The 27,356-nt window shown below is 34.0% G+C and overlaps 1 protein-coding gene across 14 annotated transcripts in view; it reads left to right on the top strand.

Annotated features, from left to right (window-relative positions):
* LOC129952570 (protein doublesex) overlaps nucleotides 1-27,356 on the top strand; it is a 298,820-nt gene that overhangs the window by 55,346 nt on the left and 216,118 nt on the right. For 2 of the 14 annotated variants that reach the window (XM_056065244.1, XM_056065254.1), the window contains one exon: nucleotides 13,704-14,433. The exons of 10 other annotated variants lie outside the window; for them this stretch is intronic. In XM_056065244.1, coding sequence (XP_055921219.1) covers nucleotides 13,704-13,804 — 101 coding nt within the window. In that variant the 3' untranslated portion in view covers nucleotides 13,805-14,433. Of the gene's footprint in view, nucleotides 1-7,379; nucleotides 7,656-13,703; nucleotides 14,434-27,356 lie in introns of those variants that run through there. 2 more of the 14 variants (XM_056065306.1, XM_056065295.1) reach the window with 2 other exon arrangements.

The following is a 27,356-nucleotide window of genomic DNA, read 5'->3' as shown; positions in this document are numbered from 1 at the left end:
ATTTTCCACAAAATACTGACAAAAAAATCTTAATATTGATTATTTTTTTTAGTTTTTTTATACTTTATTTTGTTTACTCCTATTATTTTGAACAATTCGTTGATAAAATTCATGTTTTTACTACCTTATTTGTTTTAAACAAAGTAGTCTTTAAGCATAATAATAAAAGACTGGATTACCTTTTTTGTACAAAAAAAAAAAAAATCTAAAAAGAGCAGGCAGTCCTATTTTTTTGAACACAACTGTATATAAAAATTGTCTTATTTTATTTAAAGAAAATGTTTTAAAGTTTAAAATAATTTAAATAAATCCAATATAAAACAACAAACAAATATATACAGATGTTGTGATCGAAGAAAATTGCGTGCATGGACACTAAGAAATCAAATAAACGCGTGGTTCGATTGTTTTTGTAAAAAATGTGCTAGTTTCGTGTAGTAATAGTGTACAAAAAAACACATGGTTATACTTGCCATCCATTCAATTTCCTAAGATAAATGCAGTCAAAGTAAAAATCGAACCAAAAAAAAGGTAAAGAGTATCAAGAAAGCCATACTTACCGATAAAGTAAAACTTATCTGAAAAATTATACTTATTCTACATAAAAATAACTTAAAAAAAAATATTCATAATACAGTTAAAATAACGTGAACAAAAATTATACTTACCCTACATAAAAAAACTTACCTAGAAAAGGAAAACAAAAAAAAACATATCTTACAAAAAAAAATACTTACCCGACAAAAAGTAAGTAAGAGCTTCGAAAAAAAAACAATTTCATTAGACTCCGAAACGACATACTCGTAATCAAGAATCCAGTGGTCATTTCACCAAATTACAAATTGTAATTTACAAGTGCTTTTTTAACGAATTTGTAGAAAAGTTGATTTTTTCTGTTTCACGAGATAATTGTGTTACAAAATTGTAGTTGTAGATTACAAAGGGAAATTTGTAGAAATTTCATTATTTACGTTTCACCAAAACGTTTTTTTGTTGTAGTTTACAAATACAAATTTGTAAAATAAATTATTTTTTGTAAGTTTGTGTTTCACCAAATCAAATATATTTACAATTTTGTTCAATTCATGAAAATTTCTTACAATAGAAAGATGATGTGTAGATTTCATTACAATTTGTAGTTTGCAATAAGAATATTGTCTCCAGTTTAAGATCGTTACTACGTGCGTCGTCGGAGGCATAGTAGCATCGATAAGTGACCATTTCGTGCAACATATACGTAGACGAAGACAAATTTATCGACAGCATATAAATTATGAAATTTCCGATACTTTTACATTCAATGAAAAGTTTCGCTTGAAACGTGTAAAGGCGGAGGAAATAATAAGACAAATTGGATCAAGCCTTGCAAATGAGACTAAAAAGAACTTTTCATTGACACTGATGCAGCAATTTTTTACAGCTTTACACTGGCTTGGAAATGGAGGACAATATCATGGAATCGCAGATATGCACGGTGTATCTAAATCTACAGATTGTAGATCGGTACATCGTGTTTGTGCGGCTATTGTTGATGCCGCTCCATAACCTTGGCATTGTGTGTTATAACGTTTGAAAATTTACCGAATAACATCTTTTTTCTCACGTATTAAGTTTGCAAGAAAAAATGTATGTTGTTTATTCATAGCTAACTTCTCTGTCCACCGACTTACAAATTTGTGAAAACAAATTGTACTTTACAAGTCTGGAAATCAAACGGTGAAACGGTTTTTTTTTGTAATTAGAAATTACAATTTCCCTTATTTTATGTCTCTTTTTTACAAATTTGTTGGATTGAATTTTGGAATTTGTGAAACAGAAAATCAGTTTACAAATTTGTAACTGTAGTTTACAATTACAAATTTGTGATTGTAATTGTAATTTGGTGAAATAGACCACAGATCATCTATACCCCTATCATCTGTACAAATCAACCACCAGTTAACTCTGACGTCACCATCTCCATCCACAACCATCTTTACCAGTTCCACAATTTTCATCGTAACTATTTTTTGAATTACTTTTGTTATAATTTGTCTTACATTTTTTTTAAATAGCTACATACTTAACTTCATTTCTAATTTAAATACCTTTTTATAAATTTGTATACTATTTCTCTTATCTTAATTTATCAACGGCAATAGTGACGTATTTCTTTTTTGATCTTCATACATTTTATATTTTCTTAATTTCAAACAAAATCATATATAAAATTTTCCATAGTATAGTGTATAGTCTGACAACGATTTTGGAGCGGTGCACCTCATCAAAGTTCATCGTCAGTAGTTTGATTTGTGGTAAGTCCATTGTTTACATTTTATTACATAATTTTGTTTAAAATCTAAACGATATTGAGATTACTGTGATTTTCGTATTGATTCTAGAGAAAAGAAAAATTTTAAGAGAAATTAAATTTTCATTTAAGCTTAAGAGAGCAAACCAATTTTTACCGTTACGAAGTCAAAAAAATACATTCGGTTCTATACTGCTCTATCAATACTAAATTGGTGTAAGAGAGAGAGAAAAAAAAACATATTACTTGACATAAGAATATTGCTCATTGATGAATTACAGTGAGTAGAAATAAAAAGAGTATTTTATTTTATAATTATTATTTTTTAATTTGAATAAACATTAATTAATTTATTTAATATTCCTTTTGACTATAAAACAAATATTATTTAGATAAATATTTTGATAAATTTGTTTGAAATAATTTGTCAGTCATTTTCTAGTAATTTGAAAATTCGATTTTTTTTTATTCAATTGTAAGAATTATTACAAAGAGAATTTTTTATTTGGTAGATTACTGATTGTTGGTTATTCATACATTTCATAAATTATAATAATTTTTGTATATTATAATAAAGTATTTTTGGTATTCTTAGGATTTCTTTTTTGTTAGGATTTAAGTTTAAATTATTAAATATTGTCAGTATGATTTTTGAAATGAAAACAAAATTCGGCCTTTTTTATACAAATTCCTGTCATGGGTGAACAATATTTTGAGAAGTTTAAATCCACACAGTTTTCAGCGTTCAGAATTTAAATAATTAATTCCAAAATAAGTTCGGTTTAAGGATAACAGGAAAGGGTTAGCTATGAGAATATTATTAGTGTAATGACGATATAGTTTTAGGTTTTGATTGATGTTTTGATTCTTTTGGGGCTACTGTAAATAGGAGGACACAGTAGCCAAGGTTGTATCCTTCAGGATACGTGGGTGGGCATACCCTCAGAGGGACACTTCCATTTCGCTCTCTCCTCACTAGAAGAGTTTGATATCCGTGTGGCCAGTTAAGACGAGTTCGGACTCTATTTTTATGAACCCGTTTTAATTTTTTTTAAATTCTTTTTTTTCCGGCATGTAAATACGTGACAACCGTCCAGTGCTACTACAGCAAGAACCACCCCATACCGAAGAGCTAGGACGTGCTATATGCTAGCATGCCACGGAGTGGTGGCCTGGACACCCTTTTCTACCTGCTGCCGCGATCAGCCCATAGATCCTGTAAGCTATGGGTTGTTATGGTGGTAAAGGGAGGAAAGGTTTTAGGCTTATCGATGGCCGCATTCCAACAAAGTGCTTCTGTTTTTGTTTCTAGGGTTAGAGCACCACGGTTCCGTAACAAATTCTCTTGTCTTGTCTTTTCTTGTGTCAACCACAAGAGATGCTTATTGTGTCTTGCAAGCTGATTGTTCACATAAGTCGTAGCATCAAACTCAGCCTGTGTAGAATTTATATAGTTGTTAGTGTTTTATCTGAGAGCGGAGAGTTTAATTGATCGTGTGCTCCTCGCTTGTTTAATAAATATTGTTTTACATTAATTTGATGCAAATTTAACAACAATGTTCGATTTATCAGGATTTTTTACATTTGTTCTATAAATATCAGTTATATCATTGTCATTAATAACATTTTTAATTGTTGTTTCTATTCCTTTCACAATTTTAATTAAATTTTTTTGTGGCGTTATGGGAATGTTTTTTATGTCAATGTTATTACTGAGCATTTGTTGTTCAATGTTGTTAATTTGTGTTTGCATGCTCTCTATTATAATATCTTTATTCTTATTTGACTCTTTTAATTCTTTATTTTTTTGATGAAATTTTCAATCAGCGTGTTGTTTTTAATCATGTTTACATTTATATCGTCGTATTTATTTCCTAAGAATTCACAGCTTGCGATTATTTTACTTAATTGATCTATCATTTGACGTATCTCATTGTTTCTAACAGCCTCAACGATTTTGTTTGGGCTGTTTGTTGGTCTTGTACGTTTCGCTGCTTGCGTGTCTGGTGTTTGTGATTTAAATGGATCTGCTTCTGATTAATTCGAGTTCCTACAATATTAGCATCTCCAAGATTCTTTTCGTGTGCACAACGTCCTCCAAGATTTTTCCGAGATCGTCGTGCTTTGAAAATGCAGTTTGCGATTACAACAAGAACAAACAGCGAAATCTCTTTCGCTTGAGAGAGAATCACCGCAAGACGTACTTCGTTTTATTTATTATTATTTGATTTAACTTGATAACACTTTCTTTTTCGATTTTTATTTAAAAAAAGGGGAAAATTCAAATTAACTCAAAATGAATGTTATGTAATTCGAAAAAGAATAAAAAGAAAATAAATAAAATACAAAAAAATAACTTGGGATCACTTTGAAAACACGTCTTTTAACCTTGACTCACTCACAATATCTATCAACAAAGTAGCTCCCACCGGTGATATCTTGCACACGCTGTAAGATAGAAACATTTCACCGGGTAGATTAGAACGTACATAAGTTCAGTTTTTAAGAAGACTCAATAAAGGCAGAACATATCGAAAATAACAAATACTTGTTTTCATTACCAGCGCCCAACTTGGAAGAACTTTTTGAAAATCTAAGCAATATCAACTGTAAAAAAATCATCATCATCATAATTCATCAGTTCCAAGCATTAAGAATTATTTTCTATAAGAGTTTCCTGAAATATATTTGTGAGTCTGTTTATTTTTTACTTGCGGATTTCGGATATGCATAAGTTTCGTCTTATTTGTTCACCCCAAGTGACTTTATAACCGTGTTTAGCTAACAATCATCTGTAGCATATGTAAAAATTTTGTTTATTTGATGAGTATTTGTGGGTATGGATGTTTTCACATAATATTAGTATATAACATTTGCTGTTTGTGATGAGAAAAACTCAGCAAACTCATTCGCTTATGAGTTAAATTCTGTTTTAGAGTTTTTTGTTAATGTATCATCAATAATATATTTTTTTCTTCCTATAATTTCATTTATCAATCCCCAAGTTTCCCTTGGATTTGTTTTGAACTCTTTGAATTGGTTCTTATAAAAGTTAGATTTTTGGATTCATATCAAAATCAAATGGGGTGGCGCAACAGTCCGTTGTGAACCAGGGCCTAGTGACTTACAACTCTCAACCATTCCTGTGTGCGAGTACTGTTGTCAGGAATGGAAGGGACATACAATTTAAGGCCGAATCCGAACGGCTAGTTTGAGAAAGCACTTTTTCATGACAAGAATTACTCTTGAAGGATTTGTCAACTCCTCTCAAAAGGCAGTACCCGCGAAATTTTTTTTTTTTTTAAATTAATGTGGCACAGGCAGGGATTGAACCCAAGACCCCTTGCATGACAGTCCAACGCACTAACCATCATGCTACGGGTACTATTGGATTCATATAGCCTTATTTATTTTGTTTCATAAGATTTTGTAATCGTTTTGATATCTTTTGTTTTTATGTTGTTTTTCCATTTTAAATACGGTGTGTCTCTTTTTTTAACAGTATTGAGTTTTGTTACTTAAATGATTTTTATAACTCCAATAACGAGTCTTATACCTTAAAGCTACAATTATGACAAACAAAAGTAGGTAACATTATTTTAATATCTAGAACAATATTACAACATAAAATACTTATAAAAATAAAAATAAAATACTTTTAATTTAATATTACCTGACATGCTTAGGAATTCCAAATCGCGAGTTTTATGAAACTTCCACTGATTTGGCACAAAGACACGGTATGCTTTTGATTCTGATGAATACCCAACCATTACGCAGTCGGTGGCCTTTGCTCTCAACTTAGATTTAGACGGCCTTTTATCGAGCATCACTCCCTTGCAACCGAATGGTTGTAGATGTCTCACTGTTGGCTTGCGTCCACTCCAAATTTCGTTAGGTGTTACAGAGTTTAACGCACTTGTTGGATCTCTATTGCTTAGGTATACGGCTGTGTTGACTGCCTCAGCCCACATCATTTCTGGAATCTGCGAGTCCAGAACCATCCATCGTGCCATTTTCACAATTGTTCGTTTCGCACGCTCCGCCACGCCATTTAGTATCAACAAATTGAAAAATTCAGTGTTGATAAATTAGCGACCTTTATCGCTTCTAAGAATTTTAATGTTTTTGTTCAGTTTCAAGTTCTACCTTGTCTTGTCTGGTCTTAAATCTGTTAAACGCTTTGAAAACTTCACCCTTTGTTTTCATGAAATGAAACAAAAAACCATGTCTTTCGCATTAAGATGACCATATTTTATATGCCAATGCATAAAGCATTCGTCTGAGGATATCACTACACCTTATATTGTTTTCGGTTTTGGTTCACTAAACAAAATGTGCAAATCACTTTTTTTCTTCCCATGCAAAACTATATTGTCACCTTTGTCTCTAATTACAGCTTATTCATTGTTAGACTCAACCCTATGTTCATTTTCTACTGTCTTACTTATAGAAACAAAATTCGCTCTCAGCATAGGCACAAAAAGCACTTCACGGAGTTTAACCTTGGAGTATTTCGTTTCAATTAAAACGATGACAGATGACAGAATTTATTTAGTGGAAGCTAATTCGATTTTTTCTATATGCTCTTGTAAGCTAATAAAATAACTTTCTTCGCAGCACATGTGTGACTTTGAGCCACTGTCAAAAACCTAAGTGTTTCCATAAAGAATGTCAACCAAATTTAACATCAAGAATGAACTCGTCAACTTAGAAGCACTATATTTTGGACGATCTCGGCAGTGAGATGCAAAATGGCTTTTTTCGGCGGCATTTATAACATCTACTCGTGAATCCACTGCTAGCAGCCAGTGTGTGGATTTTCATATGAACTATTTCTATGAAACTTAGCCGATTTAATTTTGGCCTTAGCTATAAAAAGCTGTTTCACTTTCCTCTTCCCTAATTTAGATCGTTCTTCTCTGCCCTTCTTCCATAATCTTTGTTTTCAATGCAGTGGTTGATGGTAGAGAATCCCTCGACTCTGTCGCTATCACAAAATTCTCATATGATTTCGGTAAACTCGATAGCAAGATTATTGTCAATAATTCTTCTTTTATATTCACATCTATTTCTCTCAACTTTTCAGCTGCATTTAAAAACGAGTCTAGGTGGTTTGAGATTGCCTGAGTTTCATTCATTTGCATTACCAGCAACTGTTTAAATAAAGTCACCTTTCGTGCTGGACCAGTGGGCTGATGTAATTACTCAAGCTTCGACCATGCTTCCAATGAGGTTTCGCAATTTTGTATGTGATTGAAAGCTAGCCTCGCCTATAACCTTTGTTAGAACAAATAAAACAAAGCAGGTGATTCTTCGTGAACTGTTTAATTAAGAGGCTATCGAGAGACTAAAAAATTATAAGGTAGGTATATAATAATATTAATAATTGGACAGACGGCTTTTAAGCCATGTTCGTAAATCTTTTATATTAAAACATTTATACTTAATATGTAGAAAAAATAAAGATAATAATAATAATATAAAAAAATATATAATAATGCTGTAAGGTTCAACTTAACGTTAGGTAAATTATAAACATTATGAAGCAGTACGAACCAATAACAAAGTCAACACTTAAATATAGAATCATAAGAGTCACACCATATGTTCTATGTGTACCACAGGACATCACACCATCACCAAGTTTATGTACTGCGAGTAAATCAGTTTCATAGACACAGTTCCTGCTGTTTAAGTTACTTCTTCGTTTCGCATTGGATATAAAACGTCATGCAACTTATGTTTGTGAGTCGGTCTTTAGTTATCATTCTTGTACATATAATTCAATAAAATATTATTAATTATTTTACTAAATCATTTGTTGTATAAAGTAGAACTAAAAGGTATACATATTTCTTATGTTTTATAAGGCTCTTTTGGTCTTTTTTTTTTGGAATGCGAATAAATAAAAAACTTTATTCCATTCTTTTACCCAACGTTTCGTAAGAATTCCTTACTTCTTCAGGGGATTTTTGTTCTTTATACAATCTGTTACAAATATATACATACATAAATACAAATAATGCATTTTAAATTTAAAAATATTAAATACTAAAATTTTTTTAAATATTTTAAATACATAATTTTGTTACAAAAATAAATAATTTAACTTTCTTACACTTGTATTAAATCACAGTATAATTGTTAAAAACTCCGTATTGCATCCTCCCGACAGCACTGACACAAATTAAAATTAAATTAATAAATAACAAATACAATATAAAATAAAACAAGCAAAAAAAAAATAAATTATTAAACTAGACGAGAAAGACATTTATATCACAGCTTAATTTTCAGGTACTTGATGTTAAAGTGCTACAGCATAGCTTTGTTTGATGTTATCAGTGTCTTCTTTTGTGTTCATAGTTCTCTTGATTTTTTGTTGAATACGTAAACTTTCTAGTGTTAGTCTAGTATTAAGTTTTCTCTCTTTATCCAATATTTTTACTCCCTCGAAGTTCACCGAGTGTCCAGTTTCTGTTATATGCTGTGCAAATCCTGTAGTCTCTTTGTTTTTTCTTATATCTGCTTTGTGTTCAGTTAATCTAATACCCAAATTTCTCTTTGTTTGACCTATGTATACAGGGTTGCCATGTTTTTGAACTAGTTTCATAGCCCAATTTAAACATTTTTGTAGCCCAAAATCGGAGCCGAAAAAGTAGCCCAAATAGTAGCCCAATACCAATAAAAAACAGAACATTTCTTATAACTTCAATCACAATTCATTTTTATTAAAAAAAAAAATATTGTAATACATTTTTATATAAAATAAATCAACGAAAAAAGAAACATAAGTCCATAAAAAAAAGGAGAGTTAACATATTATCACATTTAACATATTAGGGTAACTGCTGCAAATCAGTCTAGAAAAGCGATATCTTATCAGAGTTATCGTCACTGTCATCGTCACGGGCATTTATATCACACTGGTACATTGATTGATTGAAATTTACTTATCATTTCATTCGAGGGTAAAAAATCTTTACAACAAATTTTCTTAACTGTAGCATCAATACGTAAGCGCATAATTGCATCGAGTGATGCTGTAGTCAATCGATTTCTTGGTTTTGTTTTTACACTATTCATGAAAGAAAATGTTCTTTCTACTTAAGCGTTGCTCACAGGTAAAGTTAACAATTGTATTACGAAATACGCCAAATACCCGAAAACTAATTCACCCGAAATGTTTTTTACATTCAGAGCCAACTCTGTCCAAAATTCTTACAATTTCGTTGGAAATTTAGAGGGAAAAAACGCACGCCAGCAATCGAATAAAGGGAGCTAATTGCATTGTTCTCCCAAATTTTGAATATTCTGTACTGTTTTCTTGCTTTTTGGTATTATCTCCAAGGATAGATCCTTAAAATTTGGCCGATTTTCGTAAAGGCATACATCGGACTTAAAATAACGAATTTTCTTAAAAATTTTGTAGTTTTCGGGTATTTGTTTTACTATTTCATGTAAAAACGTATGTATAAATTGTTTGATTAAAGCTTTTACTTTAAGTATACTATCATTTGTGTATTTTGTTTCAATTTCAGTAAATTCAAAGCTCAGTTGTATTTCATCAACATTTTTCAAATTGGTTTCAGTTTTTATGTGATGTAAAATTTCAAAAAATTATTAACTTCAAGTGAGGATGACAATGCCGATGAATTAAAAAACTGACTTTTAAGAATAATTTTCGCCATTAAAATAAATCATTCATGTGTACGGAAAATAAAATCGTCAAAGACTAGATTTGGGCTATTTATAGCCCAATTATGATTGGGCTGTCACACTGAAATTGCTGTCGGCAATTTTGGAAAAAGATAGCCCACTTTCCGACAAATAGCCCAATCTGGCAAGCCTGTATGTATACTAGATCACATTGTTCATTCTCTTTTCCATTGCATTCAATTTCATAAACCACGTTGTGTTGTTGTTGTTTTTGTATTTTAGATTTTGTGTTCGTGAAAATGGATTTAAGTGTTAAGTTTGATTTTTGGGAGAATGATATATTCTCTTTATTTATTATTCTATGTAAATTTCTATTATCAGTTAGGTTTGGTGCATATGGTATTGAGAAGAACTTTTTTTCCTTTATTATCAGCTGTGGTTTTTGCATGATTGTTGTTGTTTTTATTAGTTTGTGTTTTTAATTTTTCTGTTCTTTTTTTAAGCAGGTTGTTTATTACGTGGAATGGGTAGTTGTTGTTTCTGAATATTGTTTTTATTTTTCTTATGTTTTCTGTTTCATATTTTATTTCGCTAAGATCTAAATCTTTGTTTATGAAATTAAATGCTGTGTTAATTTTTTGTTTTATTGGTTGGGTTGAATTAAAATTTATCATACGTCCAGATGAAGTTGGTTTTGCATACCAATTGTATACAATTTTGTTGTTTTCTCTGTGTAGTAGTAAATCGAGATATGGGAGACTATTGTTGTGTTCGTTTTCAATTGTAAACTGGATTTTGTTGTGATATAAATTAAGTTTATTAAAGATTATGTCTTTTTCTTTGAGTTTAATGATAGCAAAGATATCATCCACATATTTTGCTATAAATTTAATGTTTATACCGATACTGTTCAGTTGTTCTATAGTATCGTCTAATAGATTATCCAATATAACGTCTGCAACTGTTGGGGAAAGGGGGTTTCCCATAGGCATACCGAATGTTTGTGAATAAAATTTGTCGCCAAATTGGAAATAATTATTGTCTTTTAGACAAAAATCCAAAAGTTTAAGAAACTGTGGTTTAGGTATTTTTGTGTGATTTTGTATTACATCCCATTGTTTCATGATGTTTTTAATGGCTAAATAAGTGGGTATGTTGGTAAACAACGAAACTACATCAAAAGAAAATTTTAGTATGAAGTTTTTGTTGTATTTTGTTGAGTTGGTTTTGTATTCTCTCTGTGGTAAATAGTTATTTTAAATTAGATGTTGTATTAGTGACATGTTTGGGGACGATTCCGTATTGTCTGCATGACAATAAAGTAGAACAAAAACTTCATACTAAAATTTTAAACTTAGAAATAACACAATTTTACATTAACATAAAACTTAACGTTAGATAAATTATAAACATTACATTAAAAGTATGAAGCAAGTTTACAAATTAGTTAATGAATTCACGTAAACACTGGCTGGTAACCGCTTTGCATCCAATAAAGGTTCTGGGTTTTTTTTGTACTATACTTTTCCAGTATTACTCTCTCAAAAAGCGTACTTGTTTTAAATTCCCTATCGTCGAAGAGTTCCTCAGGATCAAAACAGTTTGGTCCATATTCGTCCTCCCGCTGCTTTATAGTAGAATGCCCAGCAATTGGGTTAAAAAGTGCTTCTTGGTAGGTATCGATAAGTTGGTCCGAAATCCACTGTTTCCTATTTGTGATTTGGACAGTGCAAATCTGGCTCTCAATGCCCTGGAATCTTCTATGGTACTCGTCATTGTTCACAAATTCCATTTTCTTTTTCTTTGTTCATTTCATTTCTAAGTATCGAACCCTTATATTAGTTCATATCTGTATACCTACTCCTTGCACGCATATACCATACAAAGAAAAATAATAACATGTGTTGTAAGTGCATCACCATTCTGATTAAAAAAAACACTGTGGGTATATACGAGTAAAATGTACAGACTCGTTTGTCTGAAGATGGAACTATCAAGAACATTAACTTGATAGTTCTAAAGTTTTGAAACAAGCACTTGAAACTGTTCAAATGAAGATAATCCAACTGAATCAGAAACAACCAATAACGAGTCTTTTATACCTTAAAGCTACAATTCTTACAAACAAAAGTAGGTAACATTATTTTAATATCTAGAACAATATTACAACATAAAATACTTAAATTATAACAAAAAGAAAAGCGAAAATAAAATACAAATATCTAGTTTGGCGTCGTAAGATCGAGAATCTCAAAATTATTGCCCACATTGGCCTCACTAACCACCAAAACATCCCCTCAGCATCATCACCACATCAGGTTTCCACAGACGACCAACATGCTCGCGCAACATGCTCGTGCTCGCGCTAAATTGTTCGTCTGTGGGGTTGTTCGCGAGCGGCTCGCTGTTGCCGAAAAATTTCGATTGCATCGTGTTCGCCGGTTTCAATATTCGTCGTCTTTGGCGATGTTCGCAAGGAAAACTTCATTTTTATTCAGATTTTCGTAGAGTACACATCGCGGAAGAAAAACAATGGTGACAGTAAGCCGTGATTTCATTGATGAATTCATCCAAATTTTGAGCGGTGAAGATGCGATTTGGAATTGTGTGTGTGACAGTTATAAGAATAAAGTTAAAAAACAAATCTTGGATCAATTTATTAAAAAAGTAGAAAGAAATGGACCAAAGTGCAACAATTGACAGTGTGAAAAAGTATAAATCTTTGCGTGCATCATACAGGCGAAAACTTGCCAAAGTCAGAAAATTCGAAAAATCTGGTGCAGGTGCTGATGACCTGTATGTGCCAACCCTTTGGTATTTCAACCAAATGGATTTTCTATGAGAACAGGAATTCCAACTTAAAGGAATAAAGACGTTCGACATGCAAAATGACACAGAAACGATAACGTATATTTTGTTTATATATTCTTTATTTTATTTCAACATATTTAAATGCATGTGTTAAATTTGACTATTTTGCCAAGTTACACTACCGGTAGTGTTAAAATAAGTACAGAACTTATTACGTCTTGTAGCTGCATTTACTGATGTATTGCCACTATTTATGGCCTGTTAACCAGTTAAATTTGCTTGTTGTGCATCTTTCGAGAAATCAGTTTCATCATTTTCAATATTTCTCAAGTATGATGCCATATTTCTTTTCATTAAATAATTATGCAAATAACAGCATGTAAGTGCAATTATAGCTGCCTTATGAGGAGCTTAGTTTATAGCTGTATGTAAAACTCTAAAACGATTAGCCGAAATTCCAAATGAATTTTCTATTCAGCGAGCTCTTGATAATCTATTGTTGAAAGTTTGTTTCTCCTTTGTTAGATCATGGCGGCTGTATGGTTTCATCAGGTTTTCCAAAAGAGGAAAAGCAACTATAACATAATTAAGTATGTCATCAGATGATGGTAGCTTTTCTGGTTGTGGCGGATTCAGAAGGCCTTTATCATAATTGTACTTCAATTGTGACTGAGCAAATATACCAGAATCAGAGGCTCGTCCGTTAATGCCTGCCTCTTTTCCTAGAAATTCATAGTTTGCGTTCACTAGTGCCATTATCACTATGCTAAACTGTTTTTTGTAGTTAAAATAGTAAGAGCCGGATTTAGCTGGTTTATTTGTTTTCAAGGTCGGCAGCAACTGCTTTCCACTTCTGTGCAGTATTTGGCATCTGAAAATAATAAATTTTATTTGATTATTCTACTTTTTCATTCTTCATCATATTTTTGTATTGTTTTAGGAACCGAAAGCAAAAAAAAACGAAAAAGATGGAGAGCTATTTTTTGGAGAAGGTTGTTTCCTTTCTGGAACAGACAAAAAAACCAGCCAGGAAAAAGATGAAGCTACCATCTAAAGTGGATCATGGGCTGTAGGATTTCGTAAAATGGACGTGCGGCAAAAACTGTTTGCCAAACGATTGATCGACGATGCCATTCTTCAAGGGCAACTTGGAAATTTAAGTTCCAGAAGTTTTGTTAGCCTAGAAAGGCAATCACTTATTCATTACATACATCCCAGCATCTGTTATAGCCATTCCAACTCCCATCACCCTATAACAACAAGTACTCAGGACCACGTTTTCCATTATCCCCAGCACCGTATCATTATCCCCAGCTCATAGACTCAAATATTCACATAATTTCAAACGAAATAATTCAGTCGCCAATACAAAAACTATTGAACGATCCAGAATATCAGGATTATGACTAAGACATATGTGTGTATGTACATACATATATGTTTCAATTATAATTCTGATATTCTTGATCGTTCAATAGTTAGATATATATATAGATGTAAAACAAATATATGTATGCAATAATATTTTGTAATACTCACCTACATATAAGATATATATATAGATGTAAAACAAATATATGTATGTAATAATATTTTGTTATACTCACCTACATAAGTAAGAAACTCATATGTAATACTTACCTTAATAAATGGTTTTAATGCTGAAATAATTGCTTCACAAGTCTCTATTATTATAACTTTCAGGCTTGGCGGAGAAATATTTGTTAAAAATTTTAAATCTTCATAACTTTGTCCAGAAGCAAGGAATCGTAATGTTGCAGACAATCTTTCATTTGGCGTGATTGCATCTATCATGTTTATGGTTTTTTTTCTGCATAGGATGTGGATTCCACCCTCAAATATTTTTTAAAAACTTCTAGCGATTTTATTTATCTCCAACTCTTTTAATAAATTTAAATGCGATCGAATATTCCGCTTATAAAGCCAGTCCAGCATCCTCTCTATTTTTGTGCTTGATTTTTTTTCCTTTCGCAAAGGTAAATCATCAAAATGGCAACGACTTGCGCTTTTTCATCAGACATGAATGTTCGCGAACAATGTTCGCCGTCTGGGGAGGAACGCAGGCGACCATGTTGCAAGAGCATGTTCGTCGTCTGCGACTCCCTTTATGATCTTTTGTGAGTTTCTCTTTGTGTTTATCATTATTTGTGGTTATGTTTTCTAAAATGATATATTCGTTGTTAGTTTCTTTCAATTTAATATTACCTGACATGCTTAAGAATTCCAAATCACGAGTTTTATGAACCTTCCGCTGATTTGACACAAAGAGACGGTATGCTTTTGATTCTGATGAATACCCAACCATTATGCAGTAGGTGGACTTTGCTCTCAACTTAGATTTAGATGGCCTTTTATCGACCATTACTACCTTGCAACCGAATGGTTGTAGATGTCAAACTTTTGGCTTGCGTGCACTCCAACTTTCGTTTGGTGTTACAGAGTTTAACGCACTTGTTGGATCTCTATTCCTTAGGTATACGGCTGTGTTAACTGCCTCAGCCCACATCATTTCTATAAGCTGCGAGTCCAGAAGCATGCATCGTGCCATTTCCACAATTGTTCGATTCGCACGGTGTATATTCGACCGAAAGCTGACACACCGCACCATTTAGTTTCAAAAAATTGAAAAATTCATTGTTGATAAATTGGCGACCGTTATGGCTTCTAAGAATTTTGATTTTTTGTCCAGTTTCAAGTTCTACCTGGGCCTTGAATCTCTTAAACGCTTCGAAAACTTCTCTAACTACAGCTAATTCATTATTAAACTTAACCCTATGGCCATTATCTACTGCTTTACTTATAGAAACAAAATTCGCTTTCAGCATAGGCACAAAAAGCACTTCACTGAGTTTAACCTTGGAGTATTTCATTTCAATTAAAACATCTTCCTTGCCAGATGACAGAATGTATTTATTGGAAGCTAATTCGATTTTTTATACATGCTCTTGTATGCTAATAAAATAACTTTCTTCGCAGCACATGTGTGACGTTGAGCCACTGACAAAAAACCACTCGTTTCCATGAAGAATGTCAACCGAATTTAACATCATGAATGAACTCGTCACTTTAGAAGCACTATATTTTGGACGATCTCGGCAGTGAGAATCAAAATGGCCTTTTCGTTGTCACTTATAACATTTACTCTTCAATCCACTAGCAGCCAGCATATGGTTTTTCATATGAAATATTCCTACGAAACATAGCAGGTTTAAATTTGGCTTTAGCTAAAAAAGCTGTTTCACTTTCCTCTTCCCTAATTTCGATCGTTCTTCTCTGCCCTTCTACCATAATCTTTGTTTTCAATGCAGTGATTGTTGGTAGAGAATCCCTCGACTCTATCGCTATCACAAAATTCTCATATGATTTCGGTAAACTCGATAGCAAGATTATTGTCAATAAGTAATATTTTTCAGCTACATTTAAAAACTAGTTCAGGTGGTTTGAGATTGCCTGAATTTCATTCATTTTCATTTTTATCTTAACTTTAGATAAATTATAAACATTACATTAAAAGTATGAAGCAAGTTTACAAATAAGTTAATGAATTGATATTATAAACACTGGCTGGCAACCGCTTTGCATTCAATAAAGGGTCTGGGATTTTTTTTTGTACGATACTTTTCCAGTATTACTCTCTCCAAAAGCTTACTTGTTTTATATTCCTTATCGTCGAAGAGTTCCTCAGGATCAAAACAGTTTGGTCCATATTCGTCCTCCTGCTGCTTTATGGTAGAATGCCCAGCAAATGGGTTAAAAAGTGCTTCTTGGTAGGTATCGATAAGTTGGTCCGAAATCCACTGTTTCCTATTTGTGATTTGGACAGTGCAAATCTGGCTCTCAATGCCCTGAAATCTTCTATGGTACTCGTCATTGTTCACAAACTCCATTTTTTTTCTTTTTCTTTGTTCATTTCTAAGCATCGAACCCTTATATTAGTTCATATCTGTATGTCTACTCCTTGCACGCATATACCATACAAAGAGAAACAAAAATTGTATTGTAAGTGCATCACCATTCTGATCAGTTTTTTAAATTTTCTCCCCTCATACAAAAAGAAAACACTGTGGGTATTTAAAATGTACTGACTCGTTTGCCTGAAGATGGAACTATCAAGAAGATTAACTTGATAGTTTTAAACTTTTAAAACAAGCACTTGAACCTGTTCAAATGAAGATAATCCAACTGAATCAGAAACAACCAGTATTGAGTTTTGTTACTTAAATGATTTTTATTATTCCAATAACGAGTCTTTTATACCTTAAAGCTACAATTATTGCAAACAAAAGTAGGTAACATTATTTTAATATCTAGAACAATATAAAAACATAAAATACTTAAATTATAACAAAAAGAAAAACGAAAACAAAATACAAATTTCTAGGTTGGCGTCAGCACTACATTTTGGTTGACCCAGTGACGTTGATATTCCGTAATTATATCATATCAACTAAACCGTCAGCCTTTCTGATTCATTGGCTTCAATGAAATTGGTGTTGTATAATTTGTATCGATCAGTTGTCAATGAACTTTCGTTGGGAAGGTCCCCTCTGTGTTGTGCGTCCGTTGCCCATGCGCATCTTGTTCGAGTCTTGTGCCTAATCGTGATATTTGTCTAATTGTTTCCCGTATATTTTAAATGAAAAAAGAAATGAAACAACAAATATAACAAATAAAATACTAACAGTGATGAAAAAAACAACAAAAATAAAAAAAAACAATAAACCACGCCACACGTAATCAACTACAATAAAACAAAAACAAGAAACAAGCAACAAAAAAATAATGCATATATCATGATAAGCCAACTCAACATAGCACAGTGAGTACCATCCTTCACTTTTCCCTCGTCTGGTACAGTTGCATGGCTTAGCATGTGTATCAAATTGCATTGTGTTTAATAACTTATGCAATTGATACACGCAAATAGATCCAGAGGAAGCCATCTTTGACGATGACTTTTACATAATTGAAAACCCGAAGGAAAAAGGGGAGGCGGTGGGAGCTGCTTTCCAGCAAGTGTACAAGGTGAATGTTAGCACACACCCCAACCACGACCTGGAAAACAGAGCCCTACTTAATCACTTTTACCTTCGAAATGATATGATACAATGGCGATCTGAGAACCGCGGTTTCATGCGGTTCAATGACGATTCCTTGGCAAATGCCATAATCGCTGAGCAAACGGGACCAAGTCCCTTGTTAGTGACGAAGGTTGAGCTTCAGCTCATCTTCAATTCAATAAAAAACAAAAAGTCATCAGGTGTCGATGGTATATCCAACGTTGTACTAAGACATTTACCGATGGAGGCAATTGACATTTACACCACACTCTTCAATAATGCACTGAATAATGCATATTATACAAGGCATTAGAAAACCGCTGTGGTTCATCCTCTCCCGAGAAAGGGAAAGGACAACTCCAATCCGTCAAATCTTCGGTCGATAAGTCTTCTTCCGAGCATCAGCAACGTCTTCGAAAAGATCATTAATAGGGCTCTGACTAAGTGGGCTGCGGACAACAAAATTATTCCTGATAAACAGTTCGGGTTCAAGGTGGGTCATGACACAATTCATGCTGCGTCTAAACTCGTTTCTGATATCCAATGGAATCAATCAAAACAACAATGCACAGGTTCTGTTCTAGTTGATTTGGAAAAGGCCTTTGACACCGTATGGTAAGAGGGTCTTTACCTAAAACTGAGCAGGCTTGGCATAAGCAAGCCATTGTTGTATACACTTTATGATATGCTTAACGGTAGAAAGTTTGTTGTCAAAAGTGGCAATGTAACTTCTACCACAACATTCTCAATTCGAAATGGTCTTCAACAAGGAGCGGTGAATTCGCCGATTCTCTTCAGCATTTACACCAGAGATCTGACAGGTAGTCTTACAAAGGCAATTGCGTACGCCGACGATCTAATAGCGTGCAGAACGGCCGGAAAGGGTGAGGTTATTAGAATTCTCTTGCAGCGTGATTTCGACAAGATTCAGCGATATTGCGACGACTGGAAATTGAATATAAATGTCCAGAAGTCGGAGACAATTCTGTTCCGGACTCCGTTGGCTAGAGCCACGAGGGATACGTGCAAGAATTGGCGCAAGATGGTCACCGTTGATCTTCACGGGTAGCCATTGGCGAGCAAAAGTGTAGTGAAGTACCTCGGTATCTGGTAAGATCAGTATTTATATTTCGACAGACATATAAATGCTGCTCTGACCAGGGCCAGAGGAGCCTTCGCTCTGACGACACGGCTATTTTTTAGCAGTCGGCTTGAACCCAGAGTGAAGGGTTTGTGAATATGCTACATGGCCCTAATACGGCCTATGATCGTTTATGGTTGTCCTGTGTGGTTCAACGTTGCCCATTCCCAGGCGGAGAAGTTTCGGGTGTTCGAGCGGCAGTGTTTACGACGCTGTACCGGCTTATATCGAACAGCCGAATCTTTTTGTGTGCATTACTTTTCCAACGAGGTTTTATACAACGGGGCTCGAATCAACAGAATTGACAATTTCGTGATAAAACTCGTTCGAGGTCACATTGCAAGAGCTATGTCTTCGACCAACAATTTAATTTTCGGACGTTCTATCCGAACGACGAGTATTTTGAAAGTGCACGCTTGAGCGGTTTCATTCCACTAGAGGCATTCCTCTTTCTAGACAAATGCGGTCTGATACAGGATAGATTGGCAGTTCCGTTAATCTACCACGGTAGACGAAGAACCGTGGATAGGCGACTCCTGTACAATCGGGACGTCATGGCACAAGGCAGAGCAGAGCTCCTTCGGTTCAGGAGGGCTGTGTCCGAACGGGACCGAACTGATAGGGTGAAGCAGGAGAACCAGTTTTGGTGGCTTCAATCGGCACTTGATAGTGGGTAGTCGGGATGGGGTTTTAAGACTTGGCCGGCTTACATACTTGTTTTATAGTTTTAGGGTTTAGTTTTAAGTAGAAAAGGCATGGGGGCACAAAAAAAAATTAAAAAATAGAAAAAGAAAAAAAAACATGGAAAAACAAGAAAAAAAATTGAAAAAAAAACATACAAAAAAAGACAATTAAATATAAAAACAAAAAACGTTAGATTTGCTGCTGTGGTTGTTCTAGTTTTAAGTAGTTTATAGGTAGAATAGGTAGTTTAAGTTAGTTTTAAGTTTTATATTAGGGACCTTATTTTAAGTAGTCCTTAAGCAAAAATAAAAAGAATATTGATATTAGTTTTTTAAATTTTCTAATTAATAAAAAAATAAATAAAATTGAATTGAAGTTAAAATAGATCTTAGGGCCGATAGGAATTAGTAGTTAGTGTTATAGTTTAACTTAGAGACCATTAAGTTAGTTGTAAGTTATGCTAAATTAGGCTAGTTTTATGAATTTTTGTCTAGCTTTAAGATAGGTTTAAGAATGAATTAATAAAAATGAATTTAAAAAAAAAATACAATTGATACACAGACTATGTCATCGTTGATAGCAGATTGTTGACAACAAAAAATTTACTGTTTTGCATTAAAAGGGCTGGATTCGATTCTTGTCACTACTAAGGCATAACACTAGTAGTGGCGTGTATCGAATAGCATTCTGTGGTTCAATTCAGTAATATTTTTCTTATAGTATTTGTCTGTTTTTGTTTTTGTTACCCTTTTATTTGCAATGGCTGGAAATTCAGGGTAGACTATTGTAATATTCGTGGGCTCTAAGCCCACAAATTTTCTTTATGTGAATTCCCATACTGCTTTAAACAGGCCAGCTGTATTGACACTTAGTGAAACCCAAGTGGGTGAGAATTCCCATCCCACTGAATTCTTTATTCAAGGGTATAACTTGGTGGCATTATTCTTTTCCCACCATGGTCTCGCCATATACATTAGGAATGATGTTGCTTAATAGTTTTTGCCACAATATGGTCTCTGCACCAATTTTTTTTTCAATTTTCCGTGAATAAGCAAATCATTCACTATTGCTTGTGTCAACATTTCATGAATTTGATGCTTTTTCTGATTTCATGAAAAGAATTGTTTCGTCCTATTATCGCACTGAAATCGTTGTTACGGGCGATTCCAATGTACACAATTCTTCATGGCTTCAACATTTGGGCCAGTAAACACCCGATGGAGTGTGTGCAGAAATCTTCGCTGAGTTAAACCACCAAACTCAGCTGGTCAACGAGCCCACTCGAATATCGGACGTGGTAGGTCGAGCAGAAAACACTCTTGACTTTTTTCTTACCTCTGACCCTGGTAAGTACACTATAAGTGTTCTATCTTCTCTAAGCACATCTGACCATTGTGTCATATCAGTAAATTTCTCGTGTCAAAACTGTTCAGTTAAAGAAAGAGCTTCTAAGAGAACCGTTTGGAAATACGAGAAAGTCAACTGGAACGGTGTCAATAATTATTTTTGGATCCTTAAGTGGCCACTATGCTTCCTCGATAATGACGTTGACGGCAGCGCTGATATGATCACAAGTTTGATTCTCCCGGGAATGAGAACTTTTATCCCGAATAGGGTTAAAAACATCAGACCTAAGGAAAACGCATGGTTCGATGCGAGCTGTAAAGAGGTTATTTGTTTCAAGAAGGTAAGTTTCCGTTGTTTTAAAGCTAATTGAACTGAGGTAAACCGGAATAAGTTCAAACAAGGAAGGCCTGCAAAGCCCATATTCGACGGACCAAATTTGTACATGACCAAAAATTAAGGCTCCTACGCTCGTTGCGAATGACAATCGATTCGTTAGCTCTTTAGAGAAAGCAAATCTCTTTGCTAGGCAGTTCGCCGCCAATTCAACGCTGCCAGTAAGTGTTATGACTCCGCCTGTACTTGATCGAGTTAATGATTCTATGGGGCAAATCTAAAGTCCTAAAAGATCTTAACATCTATGAATCTGCTGGTCCGGATCTTATCCCCGCTATTGTTCTGAAGAGGTGTTCTTCATCGCTGGCAAAACCACTGCGTAAGCTTTTTCTTCTGTCCCCTGGAAAACCGCATTTGTCCAGCCCATTCCCAAAAAAGGTGAATCTTCCTCACCGTCTAATTACCATCCGATTGCATTTACGTCCCTTCCTTCCAAGGTCATGAAAACGCTGATTAATATTTCGAAGATCGAAAGCTTCTTAATGACCGAAAATACAACCTTCTTAGCAATAGGTCCACTGGTGATCTCATGGTTCATCTCACCGAATAGTGGAACAATTGTTTACATAGTTTTGGAGAAATTAAGGTTATTGCACTAGATATTTCAAAAGCAATTGATAGGGTTTGACTTATCGAAAATGCGTGGTTTCGGTTCACGGTATCAATCCATCCATTGGATTAGTAATTACCTTTGGAAACGTTCAATTCAAGTTGTATTGGATGGATTCAAGTCAGAAAAACACAAAATAAATGCTGGTGTGCGCCAAGGCTCTGTTTTATCTCCAACACTCTTTCTCAATTTTTATTAATCATCTCCAGTCTGCAACTTCTAATCCAATACATTGTTTCGCTGACGATAGTACTCTTTGCTTTTCATATTCGTTTTCAGATTCACACACCTCTGTTTCGGATGCGGAACTGCAACGACAAAATATGATAAGCTCATTAAATTGCAACCTAAACAACATTGTACAATTTGGAATAGGAAACCGCGTGGAATTTAACATCTCGATATTCTCGGTATGTGTATCACCAACCACCTTTTATGAAACGATCACATACGCGATGTCGCCAAAAATGCGTCAAGATGTTTGGGTTTTCTAAGGCGATGCAAGAAGTTTTTCTCCCCCTCTGATCAGGCTGTTATTTACAAGACTTATATACATCCAAAGCTTGAGTATAACTCCCATATCTGGGCTGGTGCTCCTGCAACTTACTTAAGCGTGTTGGATAGCATTTAGATTGATTGGTGATATTACCATCATAAGATCATTTACGTCACTTGAACATCGTCGAAATGTTTCTTGTCCCACCCTCTTTTACAGTTATTTCAATGGTTTATGCTCTAGAGAGAAATAGCCAGCTGCATTCCTCCCCTTAAACAGTTCAACCGTAATACTCGCGCTTCTATGAATGCTCATCAATATACCCTCAGGCCCAACTTCGGTCGTACTGTCAAGTACAGAGATTCGTTCTTTAGCCGTACTATGCGAAAGTGGAATGCCTTGCCACAATCTGTCTTTCCCAGCTATTGCAATATTCAGGAATTCAAAACCAATGTACACCTACATCTCCTTTAAACCCCCCTTTCCCTTTCTTAGTGCTCACTGTGTCTACATAATAAGGGTAATATATCCCTTTGAGTGTGCGTTTATTATAAAAAAAAAACGTTCTCCCCCGCGTTGAACGATGGTTCAACTATTTAGGTAACTGTGGCAGTGAAGTCCGACTCAGCTTTTGTTTGTCGAGGCTTATTATTTGGTTTCATTGTGATCCCGAATTATTGCCGAAGCTGGTATGGGACGTCTGTAAATTTGTTTAAAATGTGTTATGACCTTCGATAGTGATGTGGTTTTGTTTTAAATGCATACTGATTTTAATGTTAATATTCCGGAATCCTCTATATCCATTTGTAGAATTCTTCTTCCGCAAATTGCATTGAGTCGAGATGGAGTTTTTGTGAAATAAAGCCACTGATTTTTATTTTGCATTTGTGTCCACGTTGAATTTAATCCTGGTTTCTTAAAAGAACACGTAGGTCTTGTTTCATTGTTAAAAAGACCAAATTCGCACTGATGCACTATTCCATCTCAAATGATTACATTGGAAAGTATTGGTCGTGATGTGCATTTACCGCCAGTCATGGAGAACAGAGGTCAATTATTAGTGTTGTATTGTTGATTACGCTAAGTATGAAAGGTATTGATGTATAAGACCCCACGAGAGTAGGAAAGGAAACAACAAGTTATTATTCTTGCATAATAACCTTATTGCTAAACTTACTTTAACTTAACTTATGCTACTCTCACTACAGTACGGTGGGCAAGTGTGAATACATATCACTTTCCCCAACTTTAGATTTTAAGTATTTATTTAAATTTAAATTAACTTCAGTATATTCAAATTCGATTCAGTTAAATTCATGAGATTATAAAAGGTTTTACAAAAGTTTCTTTATCAGTATAATTTGATTTTCCTATAGAGCAAGGTATAAATTTCAAAGACTTACAAGTATTATTTTTTCTTAACTGATTTATATGTGCAGTTCTATGATAACCATCTACATTAATTAAATACATAACATTTCCTATTTTACTTAAAACTAATGCCGAGACCCAAGAGTGACTTAAACCTCTTTTTAATTTATACCAAACCTCATCTCCTTTTTTAAAAAATATCTTGCAATGATCATTTTGTCGATTAGTATTTACTTCATTTATATTCTGTTTTTTATTTTTGTTTTAACTCTTGGATTCACTTTGTCTATTAATTTTTATGTTTTGAACTGGAAGATTAGGTCATTAGGGCAATTTTGAGTGACAGTAGTTGGTGTTGTTCGATATTTTAGGAGGAAAGGTCAAGCAGAGTTTGAATCGGTAGACTACTATCACTACTACCTTCCAACATCTTTTTTTAAACCTGTCTTTGTGGTTTAAACTGCTCGTTCTGCAAGTCTATTTGATTGTGGATGATAAGTTGGACTTTTTAAACATTTTATATCGTTGCTGGGTGGTACCCGTGGCATGATGGTTAGTGCGTTGGACTGTCATGCTAGAGTTCTTGGGTTCGATCCCTGCCTATGCCATCTAACGTCTTTTCACGGGTACTGCCTCTTGCGAGGAACTGACAAATTCTCCAAGAGTAACTATTGTCATGAAAAAGTGCTTTCTCAAAAATTAGCCGTTCGGAGTCGGCATATAAACTGTAGGTCCCCTCCATTCCTGACAACATTACTCGCACACAGGAATGGTTGAGAGTTGTAAGTCACTAGGCCTTGGTTCTCAACGGACTGTCGCGCCACCCAATTTATTTTATTTTATTTTATTTTATATCGTTGCTGGAATAAAAGCTAAGAAAAGCCTCGGAGTTATACGTTGGGTCATTATCTGAAAGAATAGTAAACCAAAATAGGAAAATATATCCATCAGTTTTATTCTTAGATTTTGAGCGTTAATTGTATTCATTATTTTGACATCTATCCATTTAGAAAATCAATATGCTAATATCAACAAATTGTTGTTTTTAAGATAAAACAAATTAAGGTGAATTGTTTCAAAAAAATATGACGACTTTGGCCAGGCATTTTGTAGTAATGAACAAGATTTATTACTCATCTTGCCACATACTTCACATTGTAGAACAGAACCCTCAATATCTTGTTCAATTCCATCCCACCAAACATAATTTCGAGCTAAAATTTTCATTCGTACTATACCTATATGAGTTTCGTGTAGGAGTCCTAAAATGCTTGGAATTAATATTTGGGGTATAACGATTCTATCTTTGAAATAAAGGCATTGGTTCTCAAAGTTTAAATGATTTCTTCTAACGAAATAAGCTTTTAAATCAAAAGGCACATTATTTGGCCAACCATTCTTATTCATATCTTGAATCCGCTGTAATAATTTGTCTTTAATCGTCTCCTTCTGAATAGCATAAATATCTATGTTGTCCTTTACAAATGGTTTAATTAAATTAACCCCATTTGTCTCTAAGTTTGTTGAGAGTCCATCAGCATTGCCCATTTGAGAACCTTTTTTATATTTTAAGGTATATTGGTACATACTCAGAAAAATTGCCCATCTACAGAGCCTACCCGCAGCTACGAGCGGGGATGCTTTTGTGGAACTAAAAAGTTCCTTAAGAGGTTAGTGGTCACTATATATTGTAAACTTTTTGCAATATATATATCGATCACATTTTTTCACAGAGAATATTATGACTTGCCCTCCTCTATGGAGTTGGGAGTAATTTTTGTCTGCATTGCTTAACGTACTAGGTACAAATAAAACTGGGCGCTTAACGCCATCAATCACGTGAGATAAAACTCCTCCCACCCCATAGGGACTGGCGTCACAATGAAGAACAATTTCTTTTTGGGGGTCATAGTGAACTAAATAATTATTTTCTACCGGCAATACCTTACTTCTTTTCATAGCCCCATCGCATTCCTTTGACCATTCAAACTTGACGTTTTTCTTAGTAAGCGCATACAAAAAGGCAAGCTCACTAGATAAGTTAGGTATGAATCGAGATTAATATTTAATCAAACCTAAAAAAGATTTAAGTTGGTCTATATTTTGAGGAACCGGAGCCTTCTGAATGGCCTCAAACTTACTATCACTGGGTTTTATTCCCCCTTTTGTAATAATGTGAGCCAGATGCTCAATTTTGTCTCTAAGAAATGGACACTTTTCCAAGTTTACCTTGTCTTTGAACCTTTCCAGCCGTTTAAGCACATTCTCTAGATTTCGTTTACAATCTGTTTCGTCTTGACCACTAATCAAAATATCATCCAAATAACACTGAACATTAGGTATGCCTCTCAGAATTTCGTCCATTGTGGCCTGAAAAATTTCCGGTGCACATTTTATGCCAAAAACTAATCGTCGAAATCGAAACAAACCCTTATTTGTGTTAATACTTAACAATTCTTGACATTCATCTACCACTCCTAGTTGTTGATATGCCCCTTTTAAATCTAACACACAAAAACATGAGCAACCCGATAGATTTTCAAATATGTCATCTACACGGGGCAGGGGATAATGATCAGTTTTAACAAACTTATTAACCGTCAGCTTAAAATCCACACATAACCTAACACCACCTCTAGGTTTTTCAACCACTACGATAGGTGACGCATACGCGCTATACCTCACTGGGTACAAAAAATCATCTTTCACCCAACGCTGTAATTCCTTCTCTACAGCTTTCCGCAAGCCGTACGGCACCGATTATGGTTTGCAAAAAATTGGAAAAGCATTTTCTTCTAATATAATTCTAGCTTTAAAATTTTTTATGGGATCGCACTTGTTCAAAAAAACAAATGTAAATTTTTTCGATATGTACTTTAACAGTTTCTCCTCCACGTCTCTGGCACATGATAAACTACTAACTCCACAACCCTGAAAACTATCTCTCCAGCCAAAAAACAGTTTGTCCAACCAGGAACGGCCCATCAAAGGGGTACAAGGCTTATCACCATCGAGCACCACCTTTTCTAATGTATATTCACTATCCTGCCACGGATGTTTAATTGTTTAACCTTCACCAACATATATCCAACAACATCAACCGAGTTCCCCGAAATCAGATGCAAATTTTGAATTACTATTTTTATTTTTTTTTCAAAAAATGTTTCATAAGTTGTTCTGTGAATCACTGTATTACATGCACCAGTATCAATCTCAAATTTTTATCATCGCAAGACACTTGAATGTACAGAGGATGATTACCTAACTTTAACAAAAATTTAAACTGTTGGAATAATTGGTCACAATTAAAAAATTATAATCATACATATTATGCTGATCAAAAGTCACATTATTTATATTATTAAAACTTAATTCCTAATCATCATCTTCACTTTCATTTTCAGTTTCCTCATTTAACAATCATACCTATTATTGTTCTTAAGACTATTCGATGAAGATTGCCTCCTTCT

The sequence above is a fragment of the Eupeodes corollae genome, chromosome 1 (assembly GCF_945859685.1).
Source record: "Eupeodes corollae chromosome 1, idEupCoro1.1, whole genome shotgun sequence".
NCBI lineage: Eukaryota > Metazoa > Arthropoda > Insecta > Diptera > Syrphidae > Eupeodes > Eupeodes corollae.
This window is presented reverse-complemented; position numbering and strand designations above follow the sequence as displayed.